The sequence below is a fragment of the Marmota monax genome, unplaced genomic scaffold, assembly GCF_021218885.2.
Source record: "Marmota monax isolate L192 unplaced genomic scaffold, Marmota_monax_Labrador192_F-V1.1 WCK01_AAM20220418_F8-fsc00078, whole genome shotgun sequence".
Taxonomy (NCBI): domain Eukaryota; kingdom Metazoa; phylum Chordata; class Mammalia; order Rodentia; family Sciuridae; genus Marmota; species Marmota monax.
The window spans coordinates 6,550,405-6,567,110 of NW_026694865.1; the positions used below are offsets into that span (position 1 = coordinate 6,550,405).

The 16,706-nt window shown below is 44.5% G+C and overlaps 1 protein-coding gene across 3 annotated transcripts in view; it reads right to left on the minus strand.

The window, feature by feature from the left end:
- Positions 1 to 596: 596 nt before the first annotated feature.
- The window catches only part of Znf609 (zinc finger protein 609), a 193,473-nt gene continuing 177,363 nt past the window's right edge, over positions 597 to 16,706 (minus strand). For 2 of the 3 annotated variants that reach the window (XM_046426676.2, XM_046426677.2), the window contains exons 4-10: positions 16,309 to 16,396; positions 10,879 to 13,216; positions 8,820 to 9,186; positions 6,445 to 6,620; positions 6,006 to 6,222; positions 5,246 to 5,324; positions 597 to 4,955 (exon numbers count right to left, since the gene is read on the minus strand). In XM_046426676.2, coding sequence (XP_046282632.1) covers positions 5,251 to 5,324; positions 6,006 to 6,222; positions 6,445 to 6,620; positions 8,820 to 9,186; positions 10,879 to 13,216; positions 16,309 to 16,396 — 3,260 coding nt within the window. In that variant the 3' untranslated portion in view covers positions 597 to 4,955; positions 5,246 to 5,250. Of the gene's footprint in view, positions 4,956 to 5,245; positions 5,325 to 6,005; positions 6,223 to 6,444; positions 6,621 to 8,819; positions 9,187 to 10,878; positions 13,217 to 16,308; positions 16,397 to 16,706 lie in introns of those variants that run through there. The other variant, XM_058573290.1, reaches the window with a different exon arrangement.

Sequence of the window (16,706 nt, forward strand, 5' to 3'; positions counted from 1 at the left end):
TAAGTTTCTATGTGGGTCTCTGGCCAATTTACACACTGTATTTCACAGAGCTTACTTGTGTTTTATTCTGGGCCAAACCATTAACCTAATAACCAAGTAGGTATTCCTTAAAAGACCTGAGTCAATACCCCCACTCCCCACACATAGTGTAGTATTAGAACAAGTCTGGGACTAGACACATTAAATTGAAATCAGAGTGGCTAAAAGCTGTCCCCCATTAAGCAGGTGATTTCTGGAGGCAGCCTAAAGGATGTAGGCAGTTTAGGATTCAGATGTTAAATCCAAGGAATCTGCTAGTAGAAAGGATAAGGGAAAACCTTTCAGTCCTTTACTTTTTCCTCCAAAGCTAGCAGAATGGACAGGAAAGATGCTTGAGATTCTCCTGCCATCTGTTGGTGGTTCCTGGTGCAGAGATAAAAGGAAGGACTGAATTGGAAATCCAGGTACCCTGTCAAGATTTCCCAAAAAATAGCTTTGCAGGAAAGAAATTTTGGTATTCGAAGTCTGAACTCCAGTTAAAAAAGCAACTTGGTAGAATTTTTTTGGGGGGAGGGTGGAGAGAGGGATAGAGATGTGAAAGGCAAACTAAGTCTAAATTTAAGAACAGGGACATTAAAAACTTTATTCAATAAATACAACAAATAATTTAAAAATATATTTCAATTCCAAAGCCAATTAAGAAAAGGAAGTAGAGGCAAAGGGAAAAAAAGCAGGGAAGTAGGAAGGTAGAGGAAAGGAGAAATGGGGAACAATGGTTTGGTTGGGCTGTGTTTCAGAAGATACCACCCTTTAAAATTCTGATCAAATGCTCTTGATCCATAACCCCTTAGCCCTTTTTCTGATGGGGTAACATAGGAGTCCACCAGCAAAGAATGATTCTCTGGGCTCTGGAGCAGAGCACTTTGGAGACTGGAATGTGTGAGGGTGGGATGGGTAGAGCAATAGGAGTCCTTTTCCAGTCATTCCTAACCCCCCCCCCCCCCCCCGCGGGTTCAAGTAGTGCAAACTCTTAGGTAGAGAGCTCCCAGCTGCATAGTTTCTTGGGTGCGCATCCAAACTAGGGCCTCTGGGAGATTGGTCCCAGAATACCAAGGGGTCCAAAGCCACTTTGGTGAGTGGGGTCTAAGGGTGAAAAGAGGAGAGGCTAGGACAGAGCTTCTGGGCTAAGCCAGTGACCAAGTCAGAAAACAATGCTGGGCAGGAAAGGGCTACAGGGCAGGTAGTTGGGACACTAGATTCAACAGCTTGCCATTAGCCAGGGAAGCTGAGGATGCACATGAGCAGGACCAGAAGACTGGGAAAGCTGAGGGAAAACAGAAAAGTTCGGAGGAAGGAAGAGGCAGCTCAGCAGCAAACTCCAGGAGAAATAACCAGCAGCCCTCACAGATTTGTGATTGTCTCTTAAAAAGATTTATTTTCTCTTCTTGCCTGAATGTACAAAGGCAAAAAGAGTACAGTTTGTATATATATATATTTATATATATATATAAAAAAAACAAGGAACTTGGTAATTTACACTTTTACAGAAGGGAACAATCAGGAAGACTGAAATTAAATCCAACAGAGCAACGCCAATGGAATAAAAGCTATGAACAGCAATACTGCCCCTCCAGCCCTGGCCTCCAGCTTGCCCCAACCTGCTCCCAGTGGGAGGGCTGAGCACCAAGGCAAGCGGGTGGGCTGGGGCAAGAGGGGCTGGGGGACAGGGCCTGGGAGGAGCTCAATCTCAGAAGGAGCCCATGGCAGGGCATCACTGGAAAGCTTCCTGGGATGCCCTAGTAATAAAACAAATGACAAAGGCCCAGAATTCTGGAGCCAACTAGCTGCCCAGTTGGATCTTGGGGGCATCAGAGTAGACACTGGGATGGAAATGGGACAAATGGGGAAGTGACACGAAGGGGCCTCAAAGCTTCTATACAATTCTCTAGCCCTTCTGTAGTCTTAATCCCCAACTCCTTAAACTAAGTTCTCCTACCCCTACACCCTGGAGTCTGGAGAAGAAAGTCAAGAAATGACCATTTCATCTCATTGGGTGCCTTCTTACCCGTCTGTGTGTGGTTCTTTGTCCTTGAGATGTGTGGAGAAAGTGGGGAAAGAAGGAAACTCCATGCACGCACACACACATGAATAAGGCAGGGACTGAGGATGAAGGGAACCAGCACACCTTAAATGAGGAAGCGGATGTGAATCCTAAAGAGCAGCTCTCCAAGCTGCCCTTCCTGGGGATGAGGTCCTCTTTACCTGTAGCTTCTCTTCCATGGGGGTGCCCAGGTAGCTATGTTTGTAGGGACCTGGGCAGGGATGGCTCAGAGAGAGGCTTGGTTTGGGGGTCTGGACCCTTGACCAGTAACCTTTTCTAGCCTCTGATGATGGGGTAGAGATCATTGTTGAGTGTCTCATCCCTCTGACTAGGTCATGGGTGCCACAGGTAGCCCTTACCTGTGTTGCTCCTCCCCATATAGGAGAGGTAGACAGCAAATCTTTCACTCAGCACTTGTCAAGGATCACCACAGCTGCTGCTTCTACTTCTGTATCATGTTATTTCAGGGAAGATTGTACCCAGGAAAGATCAGGGTGAAGAGAAGGCAGGCAGTGCCATTCTGCCACTGTTGTTTTCACCTGCTCTTCTGGGCAGCTCCTACTCTTTGAGGGAGACTTGATATATGGATCAAAGCGCTAAATGTTTTTTAAAGGGTGGGGGGAAGCAGCTGTTCCCTTCTGCAAAATCCAAGGCTGCTCTACAAATACAGAAGTTCCTCCTTTCTGTGTCACAGAACTAAGTGGAAAGGCAGGAGTGTGGGGCCATGCCTGCCCAATGAGAAAAAAAAAATTATTCCAACGGTTTCTTTACAATATGTACAGAGCACGCTGCAGGACAGCGCCACAGATACAAACACACAATATTTTAAAACAACAGAGATGGGCTCTTGGCTCCACCCCACAGGAGCCTGGGAAGGCATAATTAGGCTGAAATTTAGTCACTCTCTTGGTAGGGGTGACTCAGGTTAGGTGGAATGAAGCTGTCTTCCAGCTATTTCCATAGATAAAAGGGAAGTCACTATTCAGGGCACTACCCACTGGGCAGCAGGAGGCAGAGGGATGATGGCTGTGAGGGAGGCTGCTTGGGACCTTGTCAACAGGTCTAAAGTAAGGGAATTTTGGGGAAGGCTAAGAACCCAATGTGAACAAAAAACAAGGACTTGAGAGTCTAGAGAAAAGGTCTGTAGGTCAGAGGGGCTCTCCTCTTGGACAAATGACCTAGGCCCATCTATGTATAGGGCTGCAGAATTTTTAGAAACCACCCTCAACTGGGCATTGTGCTTACTGTCCTCCTATTCTCATTCTCCAAATTAAGTCACAGTCATATTCCTGCTCTTAAATTGTCACTTTTGGCATTCTGGTCACAAATTCTCTAGCCTTGGCAAGTGTCTGTCAATCTTTCTCTCTCAATCCAGAGGGTCAAAGAAAGATAGGAGGGGAGAACAAAGAGATGACCCCTCACAAAAGCAAAGAGCTAATACTTCCCACACTCCAGGGAAGAAGTGACTCCAATAAAGCTACTGAATCATTATCATTTTCCCAGTGTACAGGGCATAAAGCTTGGACCCAGAGAGACTGAATTTCTAAGGACAGCAGAGAAATGTTTGCTATCTCAAAGCACAGCTCCACTGAATTCACTGCAACTCTGACAAGCAATGCTTGGATGTATTTTCCCAGGGTCTGAGGAACAAAAGGCCTCCTATGGCCAGTGGCTCCTAAAACAAAAACGTGTGTTACAAAGACACAGCTTATATTGGCACACACGGAGGTTATAGATTGAGCTATATAAAGTCATGTACTTGTAGACAGAACTGGGCTGTATACATTTGTAGCCCTAAATGAGGAAGTTACTCAAATGGCTGAATGCACAGGACATCTCCAAGAACTGCTGGGTGCTCCCAGGGCCTGCCTTCTGGGTCTTGCCCTAAAGTGACCCAGCAGACTCCAAGCTTCCCCATGCTGGGGGAATACTATTTTATCTGCCTGAGTCTTAAGAGCCAAGCAGTGGAAAAGAAGAGGCAAGATCAGTGTGGGGATCCCCCTGGGAAAAGCACCAAGGGGTTAGGAGGGAAAAGAAAAAGACAAGGAGTTGGGAGATAAGAAGCAGCAGGACCTAGTGGGGATGCAGTTTCAATTTCATGCTCCAACTCATTCAGGGTATCCCTGGGGAGCCCTGTGCTGGTGTTGAAACCCCTGCCCCTCTGCTTCACTGGCAGCTTCAAGGCTATGGTGGGGCAAATGCCTTGGTCTTCCTTTCTAGGCTAGGCTCTGAGCGTTTATATGTGCTCACATTGGGCGGCGGGGTGGGGGGAGGGGTCCTGGTCCTCTATGTTTGAAGACCTTGTTTTCACACAGAGAAAACAGCCCCCCAATATCTTTTCCTGAGATTCTAATTCCTCCACATGCTGTCTGTTCCCAGGGCCCAAACCACTGGGGAGATGCAGGAACTGATGATGGTGGTAATGATGGTAGAGGGGGTATGGCTGCTGTGCTGTCTTCAGACCTTACCCAGTGCTTGCGGGGTGGGGGTGGGGTCCCCTCTCTGGGGGTGTACTGCCCCGGCAGCAGACCAAGGCCTTGGGGAAAAGAGCAGTGACTTCTCTGGGCTGAGGCCATGTTCCCCTGGTTGCTCCCCGTGCCTTCATCTCCACAGAGGTGACAAAGCCATGATGTGGCTGAGAGAATAAATATTTTTGCTAAGTACCAGCTCTCCAGGTCCTGAGGAAGAGGAAGGGTCAGGGAGTTCCAGGGGTCTGGTGGAGGCGAGAGAGCCAAGGGTCTGCCTTCAGTCATGGTAGGAACGGCAAACAGGATGCTCAACACCATTTAACTGATGTCTAAATGGCACGTCCAGCACCTCCTTGGGTGAGCCAGTCCAGGCCCGTGAAGTTGACTTTATCCGGGCACTTGGTGTTCTGCAACGGAAACATGGACAGGTAACCAGGCACTCAGCCTGCTGGCATGACAACCACAAGATGGCGCTCCAAGAAAATTAACTGGCTAGTATTAATCCCTAGGGGCCACAGGTCTCTTAGATGCATACAGCTTCACAGGAGACTGTCCTACAAGAGGCTTGGCAGGATTCCACTATTTCCAGACTGCTGACACCTCAGTTATCCCTCACTTAGGATCCACAGGGATGCTGTGATCCAGGTAGCAGCTATTTCTGGCCCTATGTTGCCCCAAACAAACAAAAATTACTTACCATTCTCACCTCCTGGGGGGTGGGTACAGTGAGGGAGTTGAGCCTTGCTGGCTGGCAACAATGGCTGTAGAAGAAAGCCCTGGGCAAGTAGGAGGACATGTTAGTCCAGCATTCACAGAAACCTCCCCTTCACATTTCCTTTTCACCAGCTGGCTAGACACAGGGAGGACAGACCTCTTAAATTCCTAGCTCCACTGAGTTTTGGGTACTGACTAAAAAAAAATCTGATTCTTGGCCAGATACAGTGATTGTGGGTGGACAGTATAGTTTTTAGTATAGTTTTTTTTTTTTTTTTTTTTTAAATTAAATAGATGCTTCTTTTATTTTGGCTGTGGGAATACCTGTTCCTTATTCTGTGAATATCAAAGTCAACATTCTGGATGAGTCTAAGAATCCCCCAGCTCCAAGGGAGTAAATAAATGTCATGTTTTAATGAGTATTTGCAGGAGGCTAGTATTTTGGATAGATTAGAAGCTTGAAAAGAAAAAAGATTCTTGGCTGGGGATGTGGCTCAAGCGGTAGTGCGCTCGCCTGGCATGCGTGCGGCCCGGGTTCAATTCTCAGTACCACATACAAACAAAGATGTTGAGTCTGCCGAAAACTAAAAATAAATATTAAAAAAATTCTGTCTCCCTTTCTCTCACTCTCTCTTTAAAAAAAAAAGAAAAAAGAAGAAAGTTTGTTATGTGGGGGGACCTTACTATGAGCATTACTACTGGGATGCAGACCAAAATATAGATGATAGGGACAATAGGCTTACCTGCTGCATAGGGTAGGTTGTACTGTGCTGGGAGCAATGAATACCCCAAGTGGTGGTGGTGGTGGTGTGTGGACATCAGGCGCTGGGAAGGGGAGGTACGGGGCCGGTCGACACTTCGATCACCCCCGCCTGATCCCCCAACACTGCTACAGCTGCTGCCACCCCCAACCACCCCACAGCCTCCCCGATCTCTCTCCTGAGAAGTTTTATCATTTATCTGGAAAGGAAAGGAAACACAGAGAAGCACCAGAGTGAGACAGACATGAGTGATATAACCAGAGCCCCACATTATGATTTCCTGAAAACGCAGGACACCTATGAATCAAGAACTTGCCCTGATGAGTCAGTCAAGTTGCACTGTGGTTAGGACCTGAACTTGCCCACTGCCTCCAAGATTTTGGATCTCTGTTATTTTTGGATAATACTGTACTTCTCTTACCGTGGGAGACTTGCTCTTGTAGTGACTGGCATGCTGCTGCAAGATGTCCAGGGCTTTGGACTCTGAGCTGGATTTACAACTGACATTGGGGCTGGCTCGTGCCTTGTCGGCATCTTCACCACCTGAGACCTTGCTGCCATATGGGGAGAAAGAGTAGCTGGAAGGCAAATAGGAACCTGGGGAAGGAGAAATCAAGTGGTCAAAGAAGTGAAAGGTAGAAGAAACTGCTTTAGTGAGCTTGGTTAAGTGGGCATTAGCTTTCCTAGGCATAGGCTGAGGTATTTCCTACCATGGTATCTTTGGGATAAGACTATTGGCTTGTCTTTTCTTTATTGAACTCTACAGGGAAAATGAGTGAAGGGATGCAAGGAATATGCCTTCAGTTTCCTGGAGCTGACTTCCCCTGACCTGTATGGTTCTTTGAAGGACTCTCAGATTCTTTTGGAGGGGTGATATTAAAGTAGAAAGATCATAAAGATATAAAGTCAACTGGCCTTGGGATTAGCTAAACCTCTGAAACTTTCTAGCTGGGTAATCTTCAGCAAATTAACAACCTTTTTGAGTTTTAGTTTCTTCATCAAAATGAAGACAAGAAGATAATGTTCATAAATATTTCAGGATAGTGCCTGGATTGGAGCAAGCCTTCACAATACACAGAACTATTATTTTTATATATATGAGTGTATGTGACAGGGAGTAAGGAACACCTTACCTTGCTCAAGGAGTGAGAAAATTTTCCATTTCTGTTTGAAAAGCTTACTTATTCTACTTAGAGTCTGTCTTAAAAACAATGTCACCAGATGTCATGATTATTTAGGTTGTAGGAAGGTGGAAGCTCTAAGAAGTAAGTTAGGAAGTGCCCAAGTCTGGGGCTGGACATGTGGCTCAAGTGGTAGCACACTCGCCTGGCATGCGCGGGGCGCTGGGTTCAATCCTCAGCACCACATAAAAATAAAATAAAGATGTTGTGTCCACCGAAATCTAAAAAATAAACATTAAAAAATTCTCTCTCTCTCTCTCTCCTCTTTTAAAAAAAAAAAAAAAAAAAAAAAAAGAAGTGCCCAAGTCAAGGCTGGGGATGTAGCTCAGTGGTAGAGTGCTTGTCTACATGCATGAGGCCCTGGGTTTAATCCCCAGCACTGCAAAAAAAAAAAAGCCCAAGCAAATCTGAATGTAGAATAGTGATTACTAGGGGTTGGGGGAAGGGTAAGGAATAAAGAGAAGTTGGATAACAAGTATCCAAACACAGGTAGAAGGAATATATTCTTGTTTTCCACAGAAAAGTGGGTGGCTATAGTTCATAATAAGCCTATTATATTTTATGAATATTATATTCATAAATTCACAATAAGCCTATATTTTATGAATATCTGTAAGAAAAGAATTTGAAGGCTCAAACATAAAATGCTAATCATCCTGATTTGATCAGTGCATGCTGTATACATTTGTTGACATATGACATTATATCCTATTAATATATATAATTATTACATGTTAAGATAAATAACAAGACAAAGTTAAATTGAATGCCCTTCTACCCCAGAAGAATCCCACATGACTCTTTGGGCAATAGAAATTGGCAAGCAGAGTTGACTAAGAACATTTTCTTCTAAAAACTTTCTTTAAAAAAAAATTTAGATGTTTTTGGATCTTTATTTTATTCATTTATTTATATGTGGTGCTGAGAATCGAACCCAGTGCCTCGCACATGCTAGGCAAGAGCTCTACTACTGAGGTACAACCTAGCCCCTAAAAACTTTTTAAAAAAGAAAATGTTCTTATTTAACTCTACTTGCCCCACCCCTCTAGGAACTCATGGATACCAGCATAAAGAGCTAATCTTTCTCAAGTTGAACCTAGCCAGACATCCCCTTACTTTAAACTGTTCTTCCTGTCTCTTGATTGCCTTCCAAACTTTCAGCTGAGCATGATCTTGCAACTGAATATATACATTGTTCTGATCTGAATTTTATTTGTTCCACATGTCTCTACTCTATCAAGTTATAAGGTTTTTGAGAGGCGGGAACTAATCTCTTTTATATTCTCCATAGTGCCTTGTACATTGCAAAATTTAGAGCATATGTCTGAAAAAAAAAGAAGCCAGCTTAGATGGTGATACTAAGAGTATCAATGAGAACTGACAGTAGAGGCAACCCTCTAGCTTGAACAAGGGAAGGAGAGCTAGTCCCTCAGACTATAATCAGGAGTCATTTAAGGAGCTACGAGAAAGTGTGACCACTTCACAGAAAGATACAATCAAAAAAGGGCTGTCATCTAAACAAGCCTCATTGAGTCTTAGTGCCAAGCAACAAAACTCTGGGTTTGAAATCTCCCTTCCTGGTAAATGGAGCAGAGATGGCACTAGGATGCTGTACCTGGGTAGTTCTGCATCATCACAGCAGGCATGCCCCTGTAGCTGGGGTGGTTGGGATCATAGGACTGGCTGTAGGAGTAGCCGTGCATATAAGGGATGTAGGACTGGTGCTGGGTGAGGGGAGAGGACACAGGCACATGGACACTTGGTCGCGGCTCCTTGCTCCCAAGGCGGGACTCCTCAGACGTGGGCAGCTTGCAGTCACTACTTGTGCTTTCCTTCCCATCCTCCTTGGGGATAGAGTCCTTACTCCGACTCCTTTCCTCCTTCAATTTGCGATCCCGTTCCTCTTTCCACCGCTCATCCTCTGACTTTATATCTGAGTACTTGGCAGGATAAACATATGTCCACATCCGGGGTTCTGCCTCCTACAATAATCACAGAACGAGGTGTTGTACACATAAGACAGAGATATAGTTCAAGCCCCAGGTCCCAGTATAAATACAAGCACACTAGACTCCTGGGGCAGGGTAGGATCCTGGCTTTTATTGATCTTTGTTTACAATCCAATTTTGGTTTCTCTTGTTTAAAAAGCTCCCCACTCAAGGAGACAAGATGTGGGGAGAGAAAAGGAAAACCTATCAGTGTACGTTCTCTAGGCAAGCACAAACATTCTGGGACAAATATTCCTGGAATAGAAGGGGCTACCTCCTTCTAAAACATTTAGATTGTTTCCTTTCTTCAGCACACTTTTTTTGGTGTGTGTGGTGGTGCTAGGGATTGAACCCAGGGCCTTATACATGCCAGGCAAGCAGTCTACTAATTGAGCTATTGTTTCCCTTCTTCAGGGCAAGCTCAATGGGTAGAAAGCTATCACTGCTGCCAGGTCAGAGAAGGAGGGTAAGTGTTCACCAGTAGGGAAGGGAAGATAGTCTAAGTTCCGTGAATAAAGATGCGAGACTCTACATTCTCTGTTCTAACTCCACCTACTAAATCCCCTTTCTCCCTCCTCTTCTTCAGTTCTGAAGATTGAATGCAGGGCCTCATGCATGATAGGCAAGTGATATACCATTAAGCCACATCTCTAGTCCTTTTATAAATTTTATTTTCAGACAAGGTCTTGCTAAGATGCCCAGGCAGGCCTCAAACTTGCGATTTTCCTGTCTCAGTCTTCCTGTCTCAGTCTCCCAAGTAGCTGGAATTACAGACATTATCACATATGGCTATAAAATCGTTCTTAAAGAAAATGAGTAGTGTACTTTTGACCTGCTCTAAAACATGAAGAGATACCATTAACTCATTCCATAGGAAGGAACTAAACAGTGGAAGGAACATTATACTAGGAAATAAGATATCTAAGTTCTAGTCCTGGCTCTGCTAGTGAAGGTTCAAGTAACTTTAGACAAATCAAGCTAATGTACCTAGGTCTTTCTTATCAAATGGAAAAAACCTCTTTTACAGAGCTATATAGTGCTTACCCCCATTCCCTGAGACTCTGGATTGAATCCAGGGGCCCTCTATCACAGAATTATATCCCCACTCCTTTATATTTTGAGATGGTCTTGTTAAGTGGCTGAGACTGGCCTCAAACTTGCAATCCTATCACAGCCTTTAAAAAAATCACGAAAAAAATTTACAAAGATAAAGAATTCCTAAAATCATAACTCTAAAACTCCAATTTTTAAAGTCTATGTGTTGCCGAAGCGAGCAATTGGGGGTGCTGGGGTTTTGGCTCAGTGGTGGAGCGCATGCCTCGAACACTGAGGCACTGGGTTCGATCCTCAGTATCACTTAAAAATGAATAAACAAAATAAAGATATTGTGTCCATCTATAACAACAACAACAAAAAAGGTATTGGTGATTGAACCCAGGGATGCTCTATCACTGAGCTACATCCTCAGTCCTTCTACTTTTTTATTTTATTTCAGACAGGGGCTTGCCAAATTGCCGAGGCTGCCCTTGAACTTGGTGATCTTCCTGCCTCAGCCTCCAGAATTATCCACCACACCCACATTTGATAATCTCAAATGAACCCTTATCTAAGGATAGCCCTCATTTGTGAGGGAGACAGAAAGTTTATCAGACAGTATTTCCACTTCCTCCCAAGGGCAAGAGTTACCTGTCGGTACCAGAGTATTGGATCCACCTCTGCCTGTCGGCCACACTCTGTGCCTGTCTTAGCCTCAGAGGCCTCCTTGCCTAGGTGGCTGGTCTCATTCAGCTTCACTTTAAGGCCTTCAGGGGCTTGGCTGGGGAGTTTTGAAGAGTCATCTAACTTGGGAATGATGACTGACTTGGCAGGATCAGTCCCTGGCTCCTTGGCTTTACTGGGTCCTGACTTTACCAGGTCTGTTAAGCTGGGAGCCTTGGTGAGGGTAGGTGGAACTGACGGCTTTTGCTTCCACTCGTCCTTGAGTGCTGCCTCTCTTTCCTTCAGGCCCATCTCTGCCTTCTTGTCCAGTCCCCGCTGCTGCTGCTCCAAGCTCTGCCTTTTCTGTTGTTCTTCATATTGCTGCCGGTAAGCCGTGTTAGTGCTCAGGAGGTGGGTGTGGTAACTCTGGTCACTGTAGCCATAGGGGGGCACATAGGCATACTGGTTGTAATACAGGGACTGCATGTACATGTTGGGCCGCTGCTGGATGACTGAGGGCTGCTGACTGGAACTCAGTTCAGGCTTCTTTTCCTCACAGACATCATTCTTTACTTTCCCCTCTATACTCTCAGGTTCCTCATCCTTTTTCATCTTCAGGGCCTGGCTCTCCACTCCTGCCTGGTTGCTGGGGTTCAGAGCCCCTGGGCTAGACTGTGCATAACTTGGAGAGTAGTAACTCTCAAAGCTTTGATAATATGGTGAGTCTTTGCTCTGTGGCTGAGGAGGGAAAAGAGTTTTCTTAGCCCCTTCCTTAACCAACTGTTCAGGGTCCTTTGATTTGACACTGTCCACCTTGCCTTCCCCATCCTCCCCAGCATCAGAGATGTCAGAGTATGCAGGGCTATTGGTTTTGACTGAGCTGGCTTCAGCTCCATTCTGGGTCACTACATGTAAGGGAGTCAGGGGCTGGGTAGGGGTTGTGCTATCTAGGCGGCTGCTGCCTCCAATTGAAGGGCTGGGGGCATTGTCTGTGAAGCTGTAGATTTTATCAGCTTCAGCCTTGATGCTAGCCAGTCGGCTTTGATGGGGGTCTGATGAGCCATTCAGGAGTCCTTCCATTTTCATCCCATCTCCTGATGATTCCCTGAATGGACTTTTGCCTTCTTCTGTTCGACATACCTTCCCAGGGGTCAGAGGACTTTCAAGTTCCTTAGAAGATTCCTTCTTTTTTTTGTCTTTCTTTTTCTTGTCCTTGGCTGGAGTCAAGGCAGGGTTGACTGAAAAAGGTTCTCCCATAACAGTGGGCTTGGGCTGAATGGGCTTGAGTTGAGGACTGTTAGGCATGGCTTGAACCACTGTGGTGGTCAAGCCTGAGGAGGAGCCTGGGCTTGCTGCTGTGAAGGTAGCTGTCTGGAAAGTGTAGATTTGCTGTGGGGGGATAGCAGGGGCAATGGGCCGGGCTGACTTTAAGCTCTTGGAAGGAATCTTTTCAGGTTTCAAACTAGAGGGTTTTTTACATTTCTCTTTTTCCATACACTTCCTTTCCAAAGAATCAAAGGCGTCATTGCTTGTTTCATCCACTACTGAGGGTCCATCATCAGAGCCATCATTGGATAAGGCCCCAAGGTCTGTGTCCCCTTCCCCGCTCAATTTTTTCTTACAGAGGCCTTTTGTGCTGAATTTATTTGAAGGAGAGGGGCTATGAGGCTCCACGAGCCGAACTTTGGGGGTAGCTGAACGGGCAGGGGACAAGGAACCTTTCTGTGAGACGGGTGCACCATTGCAGCTCCCGAGGTCTGCATGGAGGGTGGGCTCTTCTCCATACTCACTGTCTCCATCTGCTTCAGGCTTGCTGTCATCATCTGTATGGGCATGAGCTTGGTGGTACTTAAGTCCATTGATGTGCTTGTATTTCTTGTTGCAGTTTGGGTGGGGACAGTCAATTAGGACTGGAGAGGGACAATTTCTATCCAGAACAGTGGGTTCCACCTTGGTCCCAGGGAGGGGGCCAGTGGCTGAGCCCATGGAATTTGTACGGACACGCTTGCTCCCTTTGGAGTCCTCTGAGCTAGAATTCAGCTCCATGTCTGAAAGGGGTTTATTTTTCCGCTTATTAGCTGAGGAAGGGCTGGCCTTCACATCTTCTGAAGTGCTGCTGGCAGGTGGGCGATGCTCTGAAGAATTCTGGCTGCCCCGGCGGCCTTTGCTATTGGCTCCTGCTCGGGTTTTGCTGCTACTGCTGGTCCCTTTGCTCTCAGAGGCTGTGGTTGTCTCGTTGACAGGTGTGTTACTGTTCGGACGCATGCGTTTGCCTCTACCTCGACCATTGCGCATTTCCAAGTCACTGGTGGGTGAGTCACAGAATCTTGGCAAAGAACAAATATAACAGGATAGTATTAAGAAGAGAAACCATCTTTATTTATTTGTTTATTGGTACTGGGGATTGAACCCGGGGGCATTTAACCACTGAGCCATGCCCCCAGACCTTTTTTTTCTTATTTTATTTTTTATTTTAAGACAGAGTCTTACTAGTTTGCTGAGGCTGGCTTTGAACTTGCAATTCTCCTGCCTCATCCTCTTGAGTAGCTGGGATTACAGGTGTGTGCCACTGTGCATGATGGAAAAAAAAAAGTCTTTAAACCAGTTTAGTTGTAGCCTCCAGAAGAACCTTCCAGATGATGATTATTGCTTTCAACAAATATGATTTGTTGAAAGAATTTGTGCTTGTGGGAACTGCATTAAGTGGTGAACTCCTAGGATTTTACCTGCATGCCAGTTACAAATTATTCCCCAGCATTTCTCTCTAAAGCCATGCAGGCAAAGAGTAGTCATGCCTGCATTTGTTCCATCACACAAAAAATAGTCATTATTCTGCATTTCCTATATGCAGCCATAATCACGGTTTCAGAGAAGACTTTAAAGATCACTCAGGAAATTGAGACCAGGAATGCTAAGTAACTGACTCAAAGTCACACTGCTGATTAATGGCAATAAACAACCAGAATTTAGTTCTGCTTTCAGCATAATGCTTTTTGCCTAAATACCTTACCACAAAGGTATAGACTGGTAGAACAAATCAAACATCCATTCATTTAAAACACTCCTAAATATGTCCTAAACACAATGTCAGCCAATAAATAGTATATGAATTTTTTGAATGTTTGCATCTCGAGATTTGCACCTATGGATCTTTTTTCACTGGCCCTAGAGTAGCTTTTCATGGACCCCAAAATACTATCTAAAATAATAAAACACTTAGCTAAAGATGGTTCCTGTTTAGATCTAAAGATGGTTTTGACTCTTACTCCAGGGGCAGGTGGAATAGATTGTTTCTAAGACTGTGAGTGCCACAGCTATGGAAGAAAAAAAGACAATTTTTGTCAATTATCTCCTTTGGGCCCCCAGAACATTCATATTATAAAGCTACTATTTTTATTATTGCCCTACTTACCCACTGTTTCTCTAGATTCTTACATACCCCAAAGCAGAAATAAATCCTTCCAAAAGATTTCTCAGAAATAAAAAAAGAGGATATAGAGAACAAAAACTGGTCTTAGCTGGGCATGGTGGCACATGCCTGTAATTCCAGTGACTTGGAAGGAGGTAGGAGGATCATGAGTTCAAAGGTAGCCTCAGTGACTTAGTAAGACCTTATCTCAAAATGAAAACTAAAAAGGGCTGGGGATGTGGCTCAGTGGTTAAGCCCCCTAGGTTCAATCTCCAGTACAAAAACAACAACAAACAAACAAAAAACTTGGGGTGGGTTTATGGCTTAGTGGCAGAGCATTCACCTAGTGTGTGGGAGGCCCTGGGTTCGATCCTCAGCACCACAAATAAATAAATAAAACAAAGGTATTGTGTCCAACTACAAATAAAAAATAAATATTTAAACAAATAAACAAACACACATAAAACTGGTCTGAGCTCATCTGAACAGTTTTACAATATGCTAAGCCTCCAGAAGCCTGGCCCAGCATCTCTCAATATTAGGAGGCATAAATAACCACATAATCCCAGGTAGAGCACCATTACAGTAGACAAAAAGAAAGTGATAGGGAGTAAAAAAACTTCAAAAATAATTTTCCTTGGGACATTCTTGCCGATCTTTGTTTCAAGGGAATAATGGGCAGTATAGTTTTTGTAAAAGATGTCTAGATGGTAACTACCAATTTCTTTTCTTCTTCATCCCCCACCCCCATCCTCAGACAGGGTCTAGCTTTCTTGTCCAGGTTGGCCTTCAAACTTGGGATACTCCTACTTCAGTCTTCCAAGCAGTTGCCATTATAGGTGTGCACCATATACCCTACTTGGTAACTACCATTTTTAATGACTATGAGTCATTAAAGAAGCTTGTAAATGTGTGGGAACTACATTAAGTGTTGAGCTCCTTGGATGTTATCTGCATGACAGCTGTAAATTATTCTCCCACATTCAGGCACCCCAAGCCCTGGCAAATTGGGTACTAAAAAGTAATATGCCATTCACTGAAATATTAATCTTTTTTTTTTTTTGGTAGTGCTAGGGATTGAAGATTGAATCCAGATCCTTGCACATGCTAGGCAAATGTTCTTCAGGTCAAATTAGAATTTGAGGGGCTGAGGATGCAGCTCAGTGGTACAGCACTTGCCTAGCATGGGTACATGGGTTCTGAGTACCCCCTCCCCCTGCAAAAATGGCAATTTGTAAAGGTCCTTGCCTACATGGTCTAGTCTAGTAGGGCTTATAAAACTAAACATGTTCTTGAGATGAGTTTCTGGGGGGATACTTATCATTGAAAAGCATCATCAATGCGTGTTTGTTCACTGATAGTTAGATTTTATATCCTTAGTCTCAAGGTGACTAAAGGAAGAAGCTAGAATTTAATTCTAGACAAGGGCTTAAAAAGGATTTCTTCACTGGTTGTGTTGCTGCATGACTGTAATCCCAGAGGCTCTGGAGGCAGGAGGATCATAACTAGAGGCCAGCCTTAGCAATTTAGTGAGGCCCTAAGCAACATAGTGAGACCCTGTCTCAAAATAAAAAATAAAAAGGGCTAGGGATATGGTTCAGTGCCCATGATACCAAACACATAAGAAAACAAAACAAAACAAAAAAACGACCAAGCAATTAAGAAAATAATTTATTTCCCATTCTTCTATCCCTATTTCCCAGCCAATACTTTAATACATAATCTATTCATTCTTTTTTTTTTTTTGTAGTGTGTATGGACAGCATGTCTTTATTTTATTTGTATGCAGTGCTGAGGATCGAACCCAGTGCCTCACACATGCTAGGCAAGCGCTCTGCCAATGAGCTACTGCCCCATCCCCATTTATTCTTTTAAATGAGAGATGAACACAGTGCCTTCTCTTATTTCTATATTATAATGCCCTTTAAAAAAAAGATGGGTATACGGCTCTAGCAGGATAAAGGTATAAGGGTTCACTGATTATAGAGAGATTCAGACTAAGTGCTCACCTTGGGGGTGCCCAATCATGCCGTGTGCAGTCAAGAAGTGTACCTACATATGTCTTGTTCCTCCATGTTACATTTACCACCAACATACCTGAAAAACAAGAAGACAGAAATATAGAAAAGGCAAACCCTGTTGGCCATTGGAAAGGGTATTCTTCATTTGAGCACTCTGACTTCTGTGGGAGGGCTTGGAATTGCACTGGGCACCAATGGGACGAACAGGATAGGCACAGTTGGATAGGTAATAGCTGCAAAGACTTCATGGTCAATGCAAAACACAATTTCTTAACTTTAAAAATATTATGCAGGGGCTGAGGTTGTGGCTCAGAGGTAGAGCACTTGCCTAGCATGCGCGAGGCTCTGGGTTTGATCCTCAGTACCACATAAATTAAAGATATTGT